Raw genomic sequence first — 21,163 nt, 5'->3', positions numbered from 1 at the left:
CGAAAATTATCCGCGTTAATCTAGCATCAATCCGAGTGAAATTGTGAATCCTAAATCAATCTGGAGTAACCTTAAATGTCTATGAATTAAGTCCGTAATCGGGCTAATTCCGGATTCACTGGTTAAACCAACCGGATTACTTCTGCATTTACTAGTCGTATATGATCTGACTAACTGCAGACTAAACCGGACTAATTACGGATTCAATAGTTATAAAAAACGGTATTGATTTCAAACTTAATTCATGGTAAAAAAAACTCCACAATAAACCGTAGTGTTGCGGACAAATTCCGGATTAATCCGAAATCGGTCCCACTTTTTATTCAGGGTATTTACTTATGGTAAATAAAATATTTAATTCTGCAGTCAATTTGTTTTTCCAAATTTACTAGTATTATTAGTTATCTTGTTTCAATATTAAAATTAACACTGATGTGCTAGTTTCTTGTCATTTCTTTTCGTGGTACTTGATAAATTCTATTATGAATTTGAACTCCCATGCGAGCGTGGTATAGTGGTTAGTGTATTCGATTTCGGTGCGATATAATGTTATATAGGTGTAGGTTCGAATCACCAAGCGTTAGAAATTTTAAGTTAATGTAAATAAAATTGCGATAGGTAAATCGAAAAAATATGTTGAATGTACCATAAAGTAATAATAATTAATATGTGTAACTTGTATAATTATTTTTCTATTAACATTAACTAAATTGTCTGGACTAATTTTTGACTGTTTCGGACTAATTCCGGATTCACTAGTTAAAATTAACTGATTAATTTCTGACTTCATCGGACCAACTCCGGTTTCACTAGTTGTTCACAAACCGTATAGAGTTCGGATTTTTCCGGATTAATTTCGGGTGACAAAAACCTGACCATAAACCGCATTGTTTCGGACAAATTTCGGATTAGTCCGAAATATGTCCGGTTTTTTAACCAGGGATGGGACAACATACGTTAGATAGGCAAAGTCAAGGTTAAAGTCAGGTTAAAACTCCAGTATGCTAATTCATATGGTGTGACGAAGTGGTTTCGTCATGATATGTTCATTATTTGCTTTCTTTCATTATTTATTTTCTTTTTATTATTATAATTTCAATTAATAATTATTTGATTTTGGATTTAGCGCGTTAGTCCTTTTGCCTTCAAGGCGCAGAAAGAAATGTAAATTCCCCTTTTTGACAAGTGTATACCGGCGTTTCGCGAAAAATGTAGCAGACGACGAAAGCACATTTTTGAGTTAGTTGGATTTTGGATGTTGAATAGAGAAGACGTATTTTAGACTAGGATTATAGATATTTTATAATTATAATTTGTGATCTCGTAGAATAGACATGGGTTGTAGGGGAGTGGAAGATTGTATTTAAAAGAGAGTTTATTTAGTTTGAATAAAAGTGTTATTTTTGAAAGTGTATTTCTGTTGTGTTTTCTTTAAAGAAGATTCATTTGTCTAAATTCCTGACTATAGCAGAAGGATAAATTGATAAGAAAATAGTCAGTAAAATTATTGGTTAAAAGTCGTGTTTCAAAAAGGTTATACTTTCCCTTCTTAACTTTTCTCAGCGGAATCTCCTTTGACATTATTTTGACTTATAGAGAAGTGTTGTTTTATTTTTTTTATCATTATTGAATTATTGTTTTTGTTAGTTTTTCAACAATTAAATTAACTGGCGTCTGACAGCCATGTTTGGTGTGAATTTTGATTTTTGACGAATAAGGGAAAATGATTTATTGAATTTTACATAACTTTTAATTTATTATTAAAAGAACCGTCATAATGGAAACTCATTCTTATTCCACTAGTTTTTAGACAGGACAACATAACAGGGCTCTAGAGAGGCGAAGTCAAAACTGCTATTTTAAATAAAACAAACTCCGAAACATCTAAAAACCATTGGAATAAGAATGAGTTTCATTTGAATTAAAATACTGGAGAATTAACATTTTTCATGTGCCGGAGTTTGTTTTATTCAAAATAACTGTCCACGACTTTGCCTATCTAGCGTATGTTGTCCCATCTAAAAATTATTGGAATTAGAATTAGTTTCCATTTTAAATATTTTATTTTAAATTTTTATATTGGAGTTTTAACATTAGTTTTTATTTTAATTAACATACTGGAGTTTTAACATTTTTCATGTTCCGGAGTTTGTTTTATTTAAAATAACAGTCTTTAAATTTGCCTATCTAGCGCCCTGTTATGTTGTCCCACCCAAAAACTTTTGGAAATTTCTTCATTTGTCATTTGAAGTAACACATTTCTGGTACTGGAACCTAATAATCGCAACATTGGCGCAAATTATGCGCATGATTTCAACTAGCCAAACCTATCAATTTTTGACCACACCATGCAAAGGATATCAAAACATGATGACCTGGAACAAAAAACCAAGAAATTTCATATGCTATATACTAGGGTCAAAATTCGTGAAGTGGGCAACTAATTTTCAGTTAGTCTAGATTTTTTCATGAAATTTATGATTTTCTGTTTAATATAATAAATAAAAAATATAAGTTGACCAGTTTTGCAAAATTCGATTTTTTGTTTTAGTTATTGTTAAATAAACTTTTTTGCATGATTTTAGAAAAGTTTTTTTTTCTAATAAGGTAATAGGTAAAATTTAATGATTTTTTGTATGATTATATAAAAATAACACGGTTTTTGATTGACATTTTTCATTTTAAACTTTAACGTAATTTGATAAAATTATAAACAATTTATTTAAACAAATGAAAATAAATTCAACTTCTCGATATGCTTGTTTATTTTTCAAAATTGAATATTGTTCCTTATTTAATGCCCAAGTATTACCAAAAAGAAAAAATTGGTATCTTACATTTGTTCAAAAGATATAATTATAATTATGTTAATAACAATAAGCATTAAAAAATCATAAAATCTTAAAAATGTTTTTTTTAGCTTTATTAATTAAGAAAATTAATCAAAAAACTTATTAAAAGAATGTTTGAGTGTTTTTGATGTATGAAAAAAGTATGACAATTTATTAAATTATTTAAACAATTAATTGTTGTTATTTTTTTTAATCTGTACTTAGGGCTAGAAATTTCTATTTTTTTCTCAATAATTGTGCAATTTGTCAAGAGTAAAACATCTGGTAATGATAAAAAATAAAAAAATAAATTAATTAAACATTGTTTAAACAATTAATTGTTATTTTTCTCATAAAGTCTACTTAGGGCCAGAGATATCTAGTTTTTTCTAAATACAAACAACTGAAAAATTAAATAAAAAAATAATAAAATAAATTTTAATAAATTGTTTAAACAATGGCTAAATAATAAATTTTTAGTTTTTCTATTATACTTAAGTGTTTAAGTTATATAAAAAATGTCACAATTAAGAAAATACTAGGAATTTATAGTTTTAAGTACAGTAAATTGAAAAATTAATAGAATAAATTGTTTAAACAATGTTTAAATATTTTAATTTTTTGTTTTTCTTTGATACTTAAATGTGGTAGTTACAAGAAAATGCACAATACAGAAAAAACTAGAAATTTCTAATCCCAAGTACAATTTATGAAAAATGTAAAAACAATTAATTGTTTAGACAATGTTCAATTAATTTCTTTTTTTATTATTAGCAGATGTTTTACTTCATGACAAATTGCACAATTGTTGTGAAAAAAGTAGAAATTTCTAGCCCTAAGTGCAGATTTAAAAAAATAACAACAATTAATTGTTTAAACAATTTAATAAATTGTTATACTTTTTTTCATACATCAGAAACACTCAAACATTATTTTAATAGGTTTTTTTAATTAATTTTGTTAATTAATGAAGCTAAAAAAAATATTTTTAAGATTTTAAGATTTTTTAATGCTTATTGTTATTAACATAATTATTTATGTCTTTTGAACAAATGTAAAATACCAATTTTTATTTTTGGCAATACTTGGGCATTAAATAAGGAACAATATTCAATTTTGAAAAATAAAGTAACAGATCGAGAAGTTGCATTTATTTTCATTTGTTTAAATAAATTGTTTATAATTTTATCAAATTACTTTTAAGTTTAAAATGAAAAATGATAATAAAAAATCGTGTTATTTTTATATTCTAATAATCATACCAAAAATCATTAAATTTTACCTATTACTTTATTAAAAAAAAAAAAACTTTTCTAAATTTATGCAAAAAAGTTTGTTTAACAATATGTACAACAAAAAATCGAATTTTGCAAAACTGTTTAACTTGTCTTTTTTATTTATTATTTCAAACAGAAAAACAAAAATTTAATGAAAAAATCTTGACCAACTGAAAATTAGTTGCCCACTTTACGAATTTTGTCCCACTATTACTTTTAGAAGTACGTATGATTTTTTTTAAATTTTTGTAGAAATGGTGCTCTTTTTGAGTAAATTCTAATTTTTTGTCAAAAAATAAGCAGTAAATTGTTTATAAAAATAAGAGTTTACATTCAATTAAAAAATCCATACGTACTTCCAAAGGTACTGGTATATGGAGCAAGGTCCCACTTTGATTTTTACATGGCTCATGGGAAAAAGGTAAGCTTTCTATTGGCATATATATATGTTATGAAATTTCTTGGTATTTTTTTCGAGGTCTTATGCTTTTCAAGAAAACAGTCAGGAGACAGAATAAATTATTATTAATTACTTTGGATCCTGCATTTTGAATTTTAAATTTAAATTCAAAATGGAAAATAATGTCTAAACTCGTAATTGATGACCCTACAAACACCCATTTTGTTGATTATATGTGTATCATTACCTCATCTGAAGCAGAAGCATCAGCAGAAGCAGCACCACCCCAAGCACCTTCTTTGTCTTCCTTTGAGATTGAAACATTGGATTCAGTTTTCTAAAGAAGGAGAAAAAATATAACTGTAAATTATGAAGTACTATTACGAGATTCACCGGAAAGTGATCACCATTATTACTTACAGTCGATTCATAATTTATCAATTCCTTCCAGAAACTTGATGGAAGTTCCAAAAGTTTCTCAATGATCTACAATAGAAAGAAAAGAAAAAAAACTATTGTCATTTAATTCTAAAATTAAAAACTTAATGATTTGCAAATTTTGAAATTAAACAATTATCTGCCTTCGTTTGTTGGTTATTTAAAGCAGCGGCTGCCATTAGGTCATCATACTGAGAATTCATCAAAGTTGGTCCAAAGACTATACCAATGTTCTTAGGATTCATTCTATTTATCTCCTTCTTTTCTACTACTTTTTGCAAGTGTACCATTAAGTAAGCAAGAGTATCTCGAATATCTTGTGGAAGTTTAATTATTATATCTGTAATTTTATTTTTCAAGTCTTCCGAATTTTCCATTTTCAAGGCATCTGAGAGTTGATTGAATGTTGTTTCATCGATAAGTGATGGTCTCAAATTCCTAAAAAATTTTATTTTTCGTAATTTCTCTCTCATTACATTATAGTAAATGTTTTGTGAATAAAAATTTACCGGAAAAGTTCTTTGAGATATGATGTAATTGCAGTTACATCATATTGCGATATATCCGTGTCTAAAAATTGACAATCTTTTTCCAACTTTTGTACTTCAGTTTTACTACCAGATAAGCGATACAATCCTTCATGTTCCAGTCCAGATCTTTCCACTTCTTCTACCAATTTTTTTATAAGTGGATGTACCAATAACCTATTAATGCGACGATCAATTCTACCCTAAATGTAATCAGTTTTTGTAAATTTCTTTAAATTCACAAAGAAACCCGCGTAACAAAATGTTGACTATCTCAAGGCTCAATTAAAGCTCAAGATTTGCTTGAAGCTGAAACTTTGTCTATTACTTTAGATTGGCCTAAAACAATGTTTGAGCGTTAAGGTAGCCTTAAAAGGCAAAGTATGACAAACCATGGGAAGAAGAATAACTATTTTTTTTGCATTTTTAAACTATGAAGAAAATTTTTGTTTCCTTTCTTCGACATTTTTTGCCCATAGTTTGAAAATATAAAAAAAATAGTTTTTCTTCATCTCATCGTTAACCACACTTTGCCCATAGTTTGAAAATATGAAAAAAATTGTTTTTTCCTTCATTTATGGTTCGTCACAATTTGCCCCTAGTTTATAAACATTGAAAAATAGTTTTGCTTCTTACCATGGTTAATACTAAAGTTTCACAAAAAAATTGAAGATAAAATAGAAAAGTGAATGATAAAATGTTAATTTGGTTAAACTTACTTCTCCGCTCGAATATCGCACTCCAATTACTAAATCAGTAGTAAAGAAAAGAAATAGTAAAATACATTTTAAAGGGGCCATTTTTTTAAATGTTGAATAGATTACTACTCAATATTATTAATATTTCCACTGATTTGATGTTGTCTTTTAAGCTATAATATTGTTTTAAACAAATTGGATTCAATCTTAGATATTTAGTATTAGCACTTTTTTCTCATTAATAAAATGGTTTATTTAATAAAAATAAAATGTAAGAAATGCAATTAAAAATTCGCAGTAATGTGAATAATTGTTTGTTACTCGATTGTATTTATACTCAACAAATGCCTGCAGTTTAATCCTTTGAAGGCATACGCTGTCATAAAAAAGAAATAATTTACTTATCAAATTTATAGACAATACATTTTTCTTTTTGCATTCCAGTGATAATATTCTTGGAAATTTTTAGAAAATACATGACTTTGAATTTGAAAAATTTTACTTTTTACTGCTTTAAAATTTTGCTTTAAAAAATTGACTCTTCTCGGTATTTTGTTTAATTTTTATAAATAATTGTTAAAACATGGTTTAAGGCTCAAAATTTATGAAGTATGCCACTAATTTTTCGATGGAGATATTTTTATATGTCATAACATTTAGAATTTTCATGACTTTGACTTCAAAAAAATGAAAATTTAACTTTTTACTGCTTTGAAATTTTTCTTTAAAAACTTGACTCTTCTTGGAATTTTTTATAAATTTGGTAAATAATTTTTGTAAAAAATGGTATAATCATGAGATTTTTAGGTTTTAAAGTTGGATATAACAATTCGTAGGTTAACAGCAGTCGCCATTAGCTTGAGTCACTTAGGCAAAAGCTATGATTAATAGAATTAAAATTAACTTGAATTTCTACTTTATCAGAATTTTTATTTAGTTAAATTATCATTTTTCAAAATATCCAGTTAATTCATAAAAATAAAAAAAAACGATATTTTCTTTTTTCTAACAAAAAACGAAATATTATCAATTAAATTAGCATTGTGTCTTATAAATTTGATCAAAAATTTACAAATATAGTGCTTTTAAAGACTTACAGTAAAGCTATGTTTCATAAAAAAACTCTAACAACTTTAAAAGAATGTCAAAAATTTTTTAAATGATTGACCTTCACTTCTGTGACAAGAATCACCGTCTTAAAGTGCAATGGACATACGCTTAAAAAAAAACTTATCAAATTATACAGTGACAGGCCTCGGATCGACTTTTGTAGTTGAAAAAAGTCGAAAAAGTCGATTTTAATATTTTGAATATTTCCAATTCAAATAACAAAACAATGTACTCTAGGAACATAGTAGGGCTTATTATTCCAATTGAATATCAAAATTTTGACATAAAAAGTTATCTAATATTTTATAAAAAATGTTAGAAAATAAAAAAACTACATACTTATGTGTTTAGAAACTTTGCAATGACAATAGTTGAACAAATAAGAACTAATACTTACAATGCCGCGATTAAAATTTCTGCTCGGGCCTTACGTTTGTTCGGAATTTAATGCAGAGTATTAGAAAAAAATTTTAATCAATTAAGAATTGTGAGCAGTATTTATCATTAATGAGACATGTAATTAATATTGTCAATAAAAAATTGTAAACAAAATATATTTTTAAATTCTAAAATTTGTGCCACTCTGTATTTATTAAAAAAAATTTTCATTTTATTTCATGCACATTTACTGCTTTAAAATTTTGAATTTAAAGAAAATATATAAAGCTGATAATCAAAGACCCAGAAAACTCTGGTGTAATAATGCGTAAAAATATTATTAATAAACAAAAATAAATATTGTTCTATACCTTTCTATTTACTGCATTTAATACTTGCAACTAAAAAATATATATGTACATTTACAATAAAAAACAATTTTGACACGTATCACAAAATTTCTGTTTAAATTGTCTTATCTTTTTCCCTTTTATCTATAATAAAATAATTCTTTTTTGTTCTTAATCGTAGCTTATATGATCTTGTAAAACTCATAAGTCAAATTAAAATATGTTGAAATTTAACAAAATGGCGGCGATTTTTCTGAAAAAATAAAAATCTAATTTTCTCAAAAACCCCAGCGTCTTTTTTTCTTTCAATTTTTTTCTGGCTTCTAAATGTAAAATGATCATATTCCATAAAAAATTATCAGGGTCCCACGTATTGGGAGAGAATAAAAAAAATTTTAATTTTTAAGAAATGGAAATTTCAAGTTTTTTCAAAGCCTTTACTAGATTCAAAAAAAATCCAAAAAGAAAACATGTTTCTCGTTTTTAATATTCTTTCTATTTTTATACGAATCACATTGCAAAAATTTTTTTCTGCGCCCAATTAATAATAATATACAATGAAGTTCTCCAATATTAAAATTAAAACGAAATTTTTATTATTTAAATTTTTAAACACTAGTTCGATGATAGCTTTGTTATTTCGTTAAAGTTTTTTTCTGGATTTCTTTGCTTTTTTATTAAATTTCCGATGAAAATATGAGAAAACATTAATTGAAAATTCACTGATCATATTTTATATACAAAATAAATTTTGTCATAATTTTTAAAAATTAATTTTATACTTTAAAAATATTTTGATTGATTTTAAATTTGAGTAAATAGAAATTCTGTCAAGTAGAAATTCAAGTTAATTTTAATTTAATTTCAATTTTAATTTAATTGGACATATCTTCTGTCTAAGTGCTAATGAGAAAATACTGCTATAACCTAACAATTATTTTCAAACACCAAAACCGTGGAAAAGACATGTTTAAAAAATTTTTTGAATGATTATTAATTAAAATTATAAAAAAATATCGAAAAGAGTTAATTTTTTAAAGAAAAATTTTAAAGCAGTTAAAAGTAAAATATTATTCAATTTCTCAAAATCAATACACGTGTTTTCTGAAAATTTCCAATATTATTATCACTGGAATGAAAAAAAGAAATGTAATGTTTAAAATTTTGATAAGTAAATTATTTCTTTTTTATGACAGCGCTTGCATTCAAAAGATTCCACTGTTGTATGTCTTCAAAAATATTATATTTGTAGGTTTTTGATTAACTCTATAAGACACCATTTTAATTTATTTACAAATATTACGTTTTTTGTTATAAAGAAGAAAATAGCGTTTTTTTATTTTGATGAGATGGAAAATATGGTCAAAAGTTCCAAAAATTAAAACAGAAAACACAAAATTTGCGAAAAATTATATATTTAGCATTCTTTTTTATTCTTTTTCTGCAATCATAAAGAATTTAGTAAATTGCAAAATTAGGGAAAAACTGAAACTTTCTAGGTGCACTCAGTAAAAAGTTAGTAAATAACATCAATAATTTGTTTAAAAATTGGTTAAATAATAATTCAATTTTTATCTACAATTTTCATGAATTAACTGGATATTTTGAAAAATGACAATATTTGATTAAATAAAAATTCTGATAAAGTAGAAATTCAGACGGGCATAAAAAGCCCTTTACAAATAAAGCTAAATAATGCAGACTAAAATTTTGTCTTTTTTAAAACAATTATTTATTAAAATTATACAAAACTCCAAGAAGAGTCAAGTTTTTGAAGAAAAATTTTAAAGTAGTAAAAAGTTAAATTTTCTATTTTTTGAAGTTAAAGTCATTAAAATTCTAAAAGTTTATAATATTATTATCACTGGAACGCAAAAAAAAAAAATGAAATGTCTATAAATTTGATAAGTAAATTTATAGCTCTGGTGAAGCTAAATTCGTCGAATTTTGACAAATCGTTGACTTGGTGTTTGATTTAAAGAAAAATTTTAGTTTTAAACAAAAATAACACTAAAATGGCTTATTTTAATCCTTTGTGGTGTCAATTTAATCCTAGAAGGATTAAATTGTTGCCGATTCAGGGTGTCTACTGAAAATATGACTTAAAATTCCAGGACATTTTCAGGACATTCCAGGACAGATTTCTTATTTTTCCAAGACATTTATATGTGTAGTTGCCACAAGTCAGGGAAAAGTCAGGGATTTTTACTAAAAGTACTGGAAAATATTAAATTTTTAGAATTTGTAGGAAAATTCTGAATTTTGGTGTCTTTTTTGTTTGCTGCATAAACTATGAAATTGCCAAGAATTCTAACACAAACCCTTCAATTTTTTCTATTTTTCACAATAATTTCTTTTTAAATAACTTCGCATAAATTCAATTATGTTCAAAATTTTTTTTAAATTCTCGTCAAAATTTCAATTATCTTTATAAATAATAAAATTTTTCTCCAAAATTCAATTATTACTTACCAATTTCTTTTAAAAATTTCTTCGCATCAATAATTCAATTATTTAAAATTTTTTAATGAAGTTTCTCGAAAAAATTCAAATATATAAAGACAATTGAAAATAATAGTCTGAGAAATTCAATTATTTCGAAAAATTTAAATCAAATTCTTTTAATAATTCTATTATTTAAAAAAATGTTGACAAAATTCTTTACAAGATTTAGTTCATTAAATTGCAATTTTAATAAAATTTTCCTATACAATTCAATTATTTTCACAAATAATACATTTTTTATGGGAATTCAATTATTTAAAAAAATTTGAATAAAATTCTTCGCTAGAAATCAATTATTTTCTTTCTTCAGAATTCAATTATTTTTAAAAATTTTGATAAAATACTTTATAAATTTGAAAAATTATAATAAAGTCGGTCGTAGAATAAAATTATTTTCGTAAAATACAACATTTTTCTACAAATACAATTATTGTCAAAAATGTTTGTAAAACTCTTCGAAACAATTCAATTATTTTCGTAAAAAATAAAGTTCTTCTAAGCAATTCAATTATTTATGAAATTTAAATAAAATTCTTTCCAAGAATTCGATTTTTTTCAAAAATAAACATTTTCACAGGAATTCAATTATTTAAAAAATTTTTTTTAAATTCTTTGTCAGATTTCAATTATTTTCAATTTTTTAATAAAATTTAATTATTTTTAAAAAGTTTTTAAAAATTCTGAAAAATTTAATTATTTAGAAAAATTTGAATAAAATTCTTCACAAGAAATTAATTATTTTCATAAATAATAATATTTTTCTCTAAAATTCAATTATTTTTACAAATAAAATTCTTCACAGGAATTCAATTCTTTAAAAAGATTTTTAATAAAATTTGTTACAAGAATTCAATTATTTTCATTAATAACAAAACTTATCGCAGAATTTCAATTATTTTTATGAAATTTTAAATAAAGTGATAGAAAATAGCATTTATTCTTACAATTTTTTTTTTAAATTCGCCGAAAGAATTCAATTGTTATTAAAAATTTTGATAAAATTCTTCATAAAAATTCAATTTTAAAAAACCATGCAGTTACTGAATAAATTATTTATTTTTGTATTTAAATAATTAAATTCTCGGGAAATTTTCTAATAAAAATTGATTAAAAATGAATTTCACTTAAAATTTTAAATTATAATTGAATATTAAAAACATTATAGCGTGAATTTTGAAAAGGATTAAAATTAAAATCTTTGAAAATTTGAATTTTTAGTTACAATATTCTTATGAAATAAAATAATGATTTTATTACTTTGTCATCTTAAATTTATTATAAAACAAGAGGAAATCGAGTCGAAGACTCGGAGTGATCGATTTCTTCATGTTTTATTATAATATTCTCATAAGTTATTGAATTTGAGAATCTTAATTCCTGAAGAAAAATAATAATGATTAAATATTTATTTAAAAAAGAAGTTATTAATGTTCCTCAGAGTCAGGGGAAAAGTGAAAATTTTGTCTGGAAATCAGGGAAAAGTCAGGGAAGAACAAAATTAAAATTTTGTGGCAACCCTGTGTAATATTATTTCATATTACGATTAACATAATTTAAATTAACCTACTTGAACAAAAATATTTATTTTTTTATAAAAAGAGTTAAAAATCAATATTGTAGATACCAGTTTCTTTAATCAAATGACAAATTGAAATTATTTTTTGATGGATCAAAAAAATTATTTTTTAAAATTTGGGTAAAATTTTTAAATTATTGAATATTGAAAAGCAAAATATGGAAAATTCAAGGACAAAAGTTCAAAATCCAGGACATTTAAGGACATTTTTTCAAATTCCAGGACATTTCCAGGACTTCAAGGACCAGTAGACACCCTGTAGATTATTTTAATCCATTCTGGTGTTATTTTAACACCTCACGATTTACCATGTACGTAAAATGATTTCTAAGAGAAGGACCGTAATAAGAAAGGAAAAAATTCGCATCCTTTCGAAAATTACCCTCTTCTTTTTCTCGGTTCTATTTTGTATATACGTACGTATTCATATCAATTTTCAGTTTTCTCTCTTGGTGGAATAATGAAATTGTCTCGAGCTCGAATTGTAACAACACCTTTTTGTAACAGGTACGTTATATTGTCGCAGGAATACAATAATAGAGAGAAAGAGAAAATTACCTTTCTAACGTGTTTCAAAAGCGGAAGTTAGAGGGAAAGGGTATAGAGGGAAAATGAGAATAAAAGGAGGAAGGGCTCGATGAGGGAGATAAGGGACAAGAGGGATGGGGGTTGTGATATAGCGTCAGAGGAAAAGAGGGACGCGTGCCTTTGTCGTCCGATTAGGAAGGGGGGCTACTTCGGTGGGCAGGCCTCCAGAAAGGGCGGCTGGAATTAAGTTTGCTTTGCCACGATATCGAAAAAGCAGCGTGCGAAGAGGAGAATCCTCCAAATCTCGTCCGAAGCTGAAAACGATGACTGACTCTTCGGATTGGGATATGCTTTGTATTTCTTCGACTTCCAACGACAAAAATCCCTTCTGACATTTATTTATATATACGTGTGTGATGTGAAGGGCGAAAAGTTGGAAAGTAATATTCCCAAAGCATTTTGTTTCTTGAAGGAAATGCACTTTTATAAATTGGAAGAAACCAGGAGTTCAATTATGTAACTTCACTTCCTTCTTTTTCAGTTTTTCTAAGGATATCAAATTGAGACAAAAAACGAAAACTATTGGCCCAATAGCACCAATGCTATTGAATTTAATTTCTTTGAAGCAATAATAATTTCTGTATTGAATGAAGAAAATATATATTAAAATATAATTCATAATTTAGAACTAAAAGCGAATTCTAATACAAAACCATCTTGTAATATATAAGATGAAAGTGAACTTATTTATCTAGTTGAGAAAAAAAGTTTATTCGGAAATTGCAGTGAAAAGTTTTTGAAAAAGTAGATATACCTAGTTATAAGTTGAAAGCCTTACTCACTCCATTCATTTCCTCTCGTCAGAAGATGTAAGCAAATATTTTCTCGACAGTCAATGACTTTAAAAGTTTCATATTTGACGTCTCTCATGTTTACCCGTATATTCATATTTCATAGCACATCATCATGCATGTGTATTTTCCCTTCGAAATAAGCTGCTATTTTAGAAATGCCCACGATGACAAACTGCAGCATCAGCTTAAATGCAGGTGCCATGTATTGCGTCAATTTCCAAACACGCACAGTATTTTCTCTCTCTCTCTCTCTCTCTCTCTCTCTCTCTCTCTCTCTCTCTCTCTCTCTCTCTCTCTCTACATCAAATACTTATCGAAATTGATTTAAGTTACTTCTGGGAAATATTGCAAACACTTTTTTTTTTTGCTTTGTGTGGAATATTTTTATTATAGAGCCAATGTTATTGCATTTAATGTTTTTGAAGCAAAGTTGGTAGTTTTAAGGAGGAATGGTATAGTAATGGAAAATGTTCAGAATTTATTGATATTTTGGAAAATGATTTACTTTTATATAATAAAATTACCCACCAAATTTCAGAGTTTTTCACTAAATAGTTTACAAGTTAAAAATTTTTTAATTCAACATTACCATCTTATGTAGAAACCACGAATTTACATGTTTATCATTAAAAATGTAATATTTACAACGTTCAGAATTTTTTGTAAAAATTGTATTTTGAAAGTCAAGATTTGAGCTTTATTAATCACGAAGGTTCTTTTTTATTCACTAAGTAGTTTAAAAGTAATTAATTAATTCCTGGAAAAAAACTAATTTTATAACAGACAGACAGAGAAAACGTGACAACACTGTACCTATGTAAATAAAACAGGGTGTCTACTGGTCCTTGAAGTCCTGGAATTTGAAAAAATGTCCTGAAATGTCCTAGATTTTGAACTTTTGTCCTTGAATTTTCCATATTTTGCTTTTCAATATTATATTTAATAATTCTAAAATTTTACTCAAATTTAAAAAAATAATTTCAATTTGTCATTTGATTAAAGAAACTGGTATCTACAATATAGATTTTTCACTCTTTTTATAATAAAATAAATATTTTTGTTCAAGTAGGTTAATTTAAATTATGTTAATCGTAATATGAAATAATATTACACAGGGTTGCCACAAAATTCTAATTTTCTTTTTCCCTGACTTTTCCCTGATTTCCAGAAAAAATTTTCATTTTTTCTCTAACCCTGAGAAACATTAATAACTTCTTTTTTAAATAAATATTTAATCATATTTTTCTATAGGAATTAAGATTCTCAAATTCAATAACTTATGAGAATATTATAATAAAACATGAAGGAATTTAAGATGACAAAGTAATAAAATCATTATTTTATTTCATAAGAATATTGTAACTAAAAATTCAAATTTTCAAAGATTTTAATTTTAACCCTTTTCAAAATTCAATTATTTCTAAAAATTCACGCTATAATGTTTTTAATATTCAATTATAATTTTAAATTTTAAGTGAAATTCATTTTTTAATCAATTTTTATTAGAAAATTTTCCAAGAATTCAATTATTTAAATACAAAAATAAATAATTTATTCAGTAATTGCATGTTTTTTAAAATTGAATTTTTATGAAGAATTTTATCAAAATTTTTAATAACAATAAATTGAATGCTTTCGGCGAATTTAAAAAAAAATTGTAAGAATAAATGCAATTTTCTATCATTTTATTTAAAATTTTTTAAAAATAATTGAAATTCTGCGATAAGTTTTGTTATTTATGAAAATAATTGAATTCTTGCAGCGAATTTTATTAAAAATCTTTTTATAGAATTGAATTCCTGTAAAGAATTTTATTTGTTAAAATATATGAATTCCAGAGAAAAATATTATTATTTATGAAAATAATTAATTTCTTGTGCAGAATTTTATTCAAATTTTTTTAAATAATTGAATTTTTCAGAATTTTTAAAAAACTTTTTAAAAATAATTAAATTTCATTAAAAAATTGAAAATAATTGAAATCTGACAAAGTAAAAAAATTTTTTTAAATAATTGAATTCCTGTGAAAATGTTTATTTTTGAAAATAATTGAATTCTTGGGAAGAATTTTATTAAAATTTCTTAAATAATTGAATTGTTTAGAAGAATTTTATTTTTTACGAAAATAATTAAATTGTTTCGAAGAGTTTTACAAACATTTTTGACAAAAATATTATATTTGTAGAAAAATGTTGTATTTTACGGAAATTATTGTTCTCTATGACTGATTTTATTATAATTTTTCAAATTTAGAAAGCATTTTATCAAAATTTTTAAAAATAAATTGAAATCTCAAAAAAGAAAATAATTGATTTCTAGCGAAGAATTTTATTCAAATTCCTTTAAATAATTTGATTCCCATAAAAAATGTATTATTTGTAAAAATAATTGAATTCTTTCGGCGAATTTAAAAAAAAATTGTAAAAATAAATGCAATTTTCTATCATTTTATTTAAAATTTTATAAAAATAATTGAAATTCTGCGATAAGTTTTGTTATTTATGAAAATAATTGAATTCTTGCAACGAATTTTATTAAAAATCTTTTTAAAGAATTGAATTCCTGTGAAGAATTTTATTTGTAAAAATAATTGAATTGCAGAGAAAAATATTATTATTTATGAAAATAATTAATTTCTTGTGAAGAATTTTATTCAAATTTTTTTAAATAATTGAATTTTTCAGATTTTTTAAAAAACTTTTTAAAAGTAATTAAATTTCATTAAAAAATTGAAAATAATTGAAATCTGACAAAGTAAAAAATTTTTTTTTAAATAATTGAATTGCTGTGAAAATGTTTATTTTTGAAAAAAATTGAATTCTTGGGAAGAATTTTATAAAAATTTCTTAAATAATTGAATTACTTAGAAGAATTTTTTATTTTTTACGAAAATAATTGAATTGTTTCGAAGAGTTTTACAAACATTTTTGACAATAATTGTATTTGTAGAAAAATGTTGTATTTCACGAAAATAATTGTATTTTATGACCGATTTTATAATAATTTTTCAAATTTATAAAGTATTTTATCAAAATTTTTAAAAATAATTGAATTCTCAAGAAAGAAAATAATTGATTTCCAGCGAAGAATTTTATTCAAATTCCTTTAAATAATTGAATTCCTATAAAAAATGTATTATTTGTGAAAATAATTGAATTCTTAAGAAGAAATGTATTGGAAACAATTGAATTGTATAGGAAAATTTTATTAAAATTGCAATTTAATGAACTAAATCTTGTAAAGAATTTTGTCAACATTTTTTTAAATAATAAAATTATTAAAAGAATTTGATTTAAATTTTTCGAAATAATTGAATTTCTGAGACTATTTTTTTCAATTTTCTTTATACATTTGAATTTTTTCGAAAAACTTCATTAAAAAATTCAAAATAATTGAATTGATGCGAAGAAATTTATAAAAGAAATTGGTAAGTAATTGAATTCCTGTTAAATTTTTATTAAAATTTTGTTTAAATAATAGAATTTTTTTAGAAAATTTTATTAAAATAGTAGATATCAAAAATAATTGAAATGAGGAAAATTTTTGAAAATAATTGAAATTTTCCCAAGACTTTTATTAAATTTTTTGAAAATAATTGAATTTTGGAGAAGAATTTTATTATTTATAAAGATAATTGAAATTTGGACGAGAATTTAAAAAAATTTTTGAACATAATTGAATTTATGCGAAGTTATTTAAAACTTATTTAAAAAGAAATTATTTGAAATAATTTGAAATTTTTGAAATTGGACATAGGTATAAAAAGGCCTTTATTACAAAAGAGAATTATGAATTATATAATATATAAATTATGTCATAAATAAATGAATATAAAATTCATAAATTTGTACTAATATTTTGTACCATATACGCGGCGAAAAAAGTATCATTTAATAATGACAAATACGTTCCATTCTTTTTCATCAATGAAAACTGGTATCAATAAAAAACTGGTATCGATTCCAACAACAATGAATTATAATTACCTACAATTTGAATTTATCAACCATCAACGGTTTATTCCCTGTGATAATGTGTTTGTTATAGTCGTTAATTGCGGTACCATATCAATAATTTGAACCATTTATAAAAAAACAAATTTATACCATACGTATAATTAAGTGGCCTCAATTGAATTTAAAGAGCCGTGATGATGACGCTAGAGAATAATCCAAGTTTTATAATTTCATCCATTAAATTCTTAATATTCCTATTAATCTTTCCAATACTTGATAGATTTAATAAATAAATATAAAAGCAAGTTATGTAGTTGTTGTTCTATAAAAAATTAGTTTCATTGCTTGTAAAAAATACGTATTTGGACATTTTTTCTTCATGGGGTAAATAGTCCATTTTGTACCGAAGAAAAAGAAATATTTCCGGAAGAATACCGAAAGTTTTTCCATGTAAATTTTCACCAACTGCTTTCAAAAGTCTTTCAGAAAGTAGTTTCGTAAATATTCCATTATCAGGGTTACCGCAGGTTAGGCAATTCAGGGTAAAATCAGGAATTTTTATTAAAGTACTAAGAAAAATTGAATTTTTGAAAAGTTACAAATGATTGCAGAAATTTCAATTATGTTAAAAAAATTTAAAAAATACTTATCAAAATTTCAATCTTTAAAAATAATCAAATACTTTTCTAAAATTCAATTATTTTCAAAAAATTTCCTCAATTCAATGATTAATGCCAACACTAAATCTTTCTTCTCACAAGCAGTGAATATTTTTCATTAACCAAAAAACTTTCCTTTCAAAAATAGAAAACCACTAAATCTGAATTTAAACCCTATTTTGACATGGAAAATTTGATACGAAGAATTGCCAGAAATCCCGGCACGTGAGAGGACAGTGCAGAAATCATTTTGTTTGGACCTCCGTCCGTATGCGGAATCCCAAAGGGCACGAGGAACCGTATATAACAAAAGGTTTGGAGGGGGATTTAAAAAAAAATACAGTATACGTCAAAGCATACAAGGGACATGAACATTCCCAACAGGTGCCATGCCGTATACTATTGATTGCTATTCCGAGCTGTTCGCATACGAGCGGCGTCATTAAGTTTTCAAAAAAGATTTTATTTTTATTAATTTGTTTAAACAATTGTTGTTAAACAACAAAAAAAAAAAAAAAAAAAACTGGTAAATCTTTTTTTTAGTTTTTTAATACAATGGCTGGTTTCTTCATGGGACTTAATGGGAATAGAATTAAAATTAACTTAAATTTCTACTTTATCAGAATTTTTTATTAATAAAAATTTTTTAAATTAAAAATTTTTTATAATTTTTTATTTTTATTTACACAAATTTTAATTTTTAAGAATTTGTTTTCTGTTTTGGTTTTTGTAACTTTTGACCATATTTTCCATCTCATCAGAAGAAAAAAAAACGCTATTTTCTTCCTTGTAACAAAAAACGAAATATGTATTTGTGAATAAATTAACATGGTGTCTTATAGAGTTAATCAAAAACCTACAAATATAATATTTTTGAAGACATACAACAGTGGAATCTTTTGAATGCATGCGCTGTCATAAAAAAGAAATAATTTACTTATCAAAATTTTAAACATTACATTTCTTTTTTTCAATCCATTGATAATAATACTGGAAATTTTCAGAAAACACGTGTATTGAATTTGAGAAATTGAATAATATTTTACTTTTAACTGCTTTAAAATTTTTCTTTAAAAAATTAACTCTTTTCTGTACTTTTGTATAATTTTAATGAATAATAATTATTGGAAAAAATTGTTTAAACATGTCTTTTTCACGGTTTTGATGTTAGATAATAATTGTTAGGTTAGCAGCATTTCCTCATTAGCATTTATTAGACAAAAGATATTTTCAATTAAATCGAAATTAAATTAAAATTAACTTGAATTTCTACTTAACAGAATTTCTAATTACTCAAATTGCAAATCAATCAAAATTTTTTTAAAGTATAAAATTTATTTTAAAAAATTATATGACAAAAGTTATTTTGTATATATATATAAAATTGGATCAGTGAATTTTCAATTAATGTTTACTCATATTTTCTTCAAAAATAACTTAAAATAAAAAAACAAAGAAATCCAGAAATAAAACACAAACGAAAAATCAAAGTTAGCATCGAAAACCAGTGTTTAAAAATTTAAATTATAAATATTTCGTTTTAATACTGGAGAACTTCAGTGTATATTATTAATTAGGCGCAGAAAAAAATTTTTGCAATGTGATTCGTACGAAAATAAAAAGAATATTAAAAACATGTTTTATACGGATTTTTGTTGAATCTAGTAAAAGATTTGAAAAAACTTGAAATTTTCATTTCTTCAAAGTTAAAATTTTTTTTATTCTTTCCCAAGACGTGGTACCCCGATAAATTTTTATGGAAAATGACTATTTTACATTTAGAAGCTATTCAAAAAATTAAGAGAAAAAAACGTTCAGGTTTTTGAGGAAATTAGATTTTAATTTTTTAAGAAAATTCGCAGTCATTTTGTTAAATTTCAACATTTTTCAATTTAGGTAACTCATGGGTTTTAAAAGAGCATATAAGCTACAATTAAGGATAAAAAGAATGATTTCATTATAGATAAAAGGAAAAAGATAGAACCAGTAGAATCTTTTAAAAATATTTTTAAGTCATTTTCTTACAATCGTACTTTTTAGTTTAAATTCTTGAGGAATTAATTGCTTTGACTTTCAAAAGTTTGAAACATTGAAAAATATTATTTTATTGTAAAAGTATGTTTTTTAGTAGCAAGCAATAAATGCAGCAAATAGAAAGATATAGAACAATACTGGTTTTTAATCTCTAAAAATTTGTGCTGCTCTTTATTTATTAGAAAATTTTTCATTTTATTTCATGCACATTATTTACTGCTTTAAAATTTTGACTTTAAAAAAATATATATAAAGCTGATAATCAGAGACCCTGGAAACTCTGGTGTAATAATGCGTAAAAATATTATTAATAAAAGAAAATATATTTTGTTTACAATTTTTTATTGACAATATTAATTAAATGTCTCATTAATGCCAAATACCTCTACTGCTCGCAATTCGTAATCGATTAAAATTTTTATTTTTTAATAAGCATTAAATTCTAAAGAAACTTGCTAGTCGTTATAATAAGAATAATAAAATTATCGCTAATAGCTTAAATAGTAACAATATCGGCAGCCGGCCATCTTCTATGCAGAAACAGGAATTAATAAATGATCGACACAACCCTTAATTTTCTTATATTAAAAATTTCTTTATTTGCATTGACTTCTCACTACAAAACTATAAGTTCTCTATACAGTCTATACACAAAAAGAAACGAGCAAAAAAGATTATTTTAATCCTAGAATGATTTAAACATTGCATCTTATTTTAATCCATTTTGTTGTTAAAATAACACCTTAAAATCTAGTGGAAGCCAAATCGTCCTCTTCATTAGAATTAGGAGAAGTATTCTCTTTCTCTCTATCTAATAGTTTCGATAAATCTCATGATTCTTCATCCATTAGATCATCTTCAGGTTTCGATAAAACAATACGACGTGGCACCTGTGAAATCGGCTTCAGCTTAGCTCCTTGAATTTGAGACCAAAGATGGCCCCTTGGATGAACTCTCTGTTGACAAAAATTATACATAATTATAGTAAACATTACATATTCTTTTGAATGAAAAACTATATTTAAGGTAATTCAGAACGTAT

The 21,163-nt window shown here is 24.4% G+C and overlaps 1 protein-coding gene across 1 annotated transcript in view; it reads right to left on the bottom strand.

Annotated features, from left to right (window-relative positions):
* The window catches only part of LOC122503302, a 41,918-nt gene that overhangs the window by 7,376 nt on the left and 13,379 nt on the right, over positions 1 to 21,163 (bottom strand). Inside the window, exons 10-13 of the mRNA XM_043613787.1 lie at positions 5,456 to 5,676; positions 5,090 to 5,384; positions 4,929 to 4,994; positions 4,756 to 4,845 (exon numbers count right to left, since the gene is read on the bottom strand). Coding sequence (XP_043469722.1) covers positions 4,756 to 4,845; positions 4,929 to 4,994; positions 5,090 to 5,384; positions 5,456 to 5,676 — 672 coding nt within the window. The remainder of the gene's footprint in view (positions 1 to 4,755; positions 4,846 to 4,928; positions 4,995 to 5,089; positions 5,385 to 5,455; positions 5,677 to 21,163) is intronic.

This window comes from Leptopilina heterotoma, unplaced genomic scaffold (assembly GCF_015476425.1).
Source record: "Leptopilina heterotoma isolate Lh14 unplaced genomic scaffold, ASM1547642v1 Lhet_26, whole genome shotgun sequence".
Taxonomy (NCBI): Eukaryota; Metazoa; Arthropoda; class Insecta; order Hymenoptera; family Figitidae; genus Leptopilina; species Leptopilina heterotoma.
Note: the sequence above shows the minus strand (reverse complement) of the source record. Positions and strands in the feature narration are given on the sequence as shown.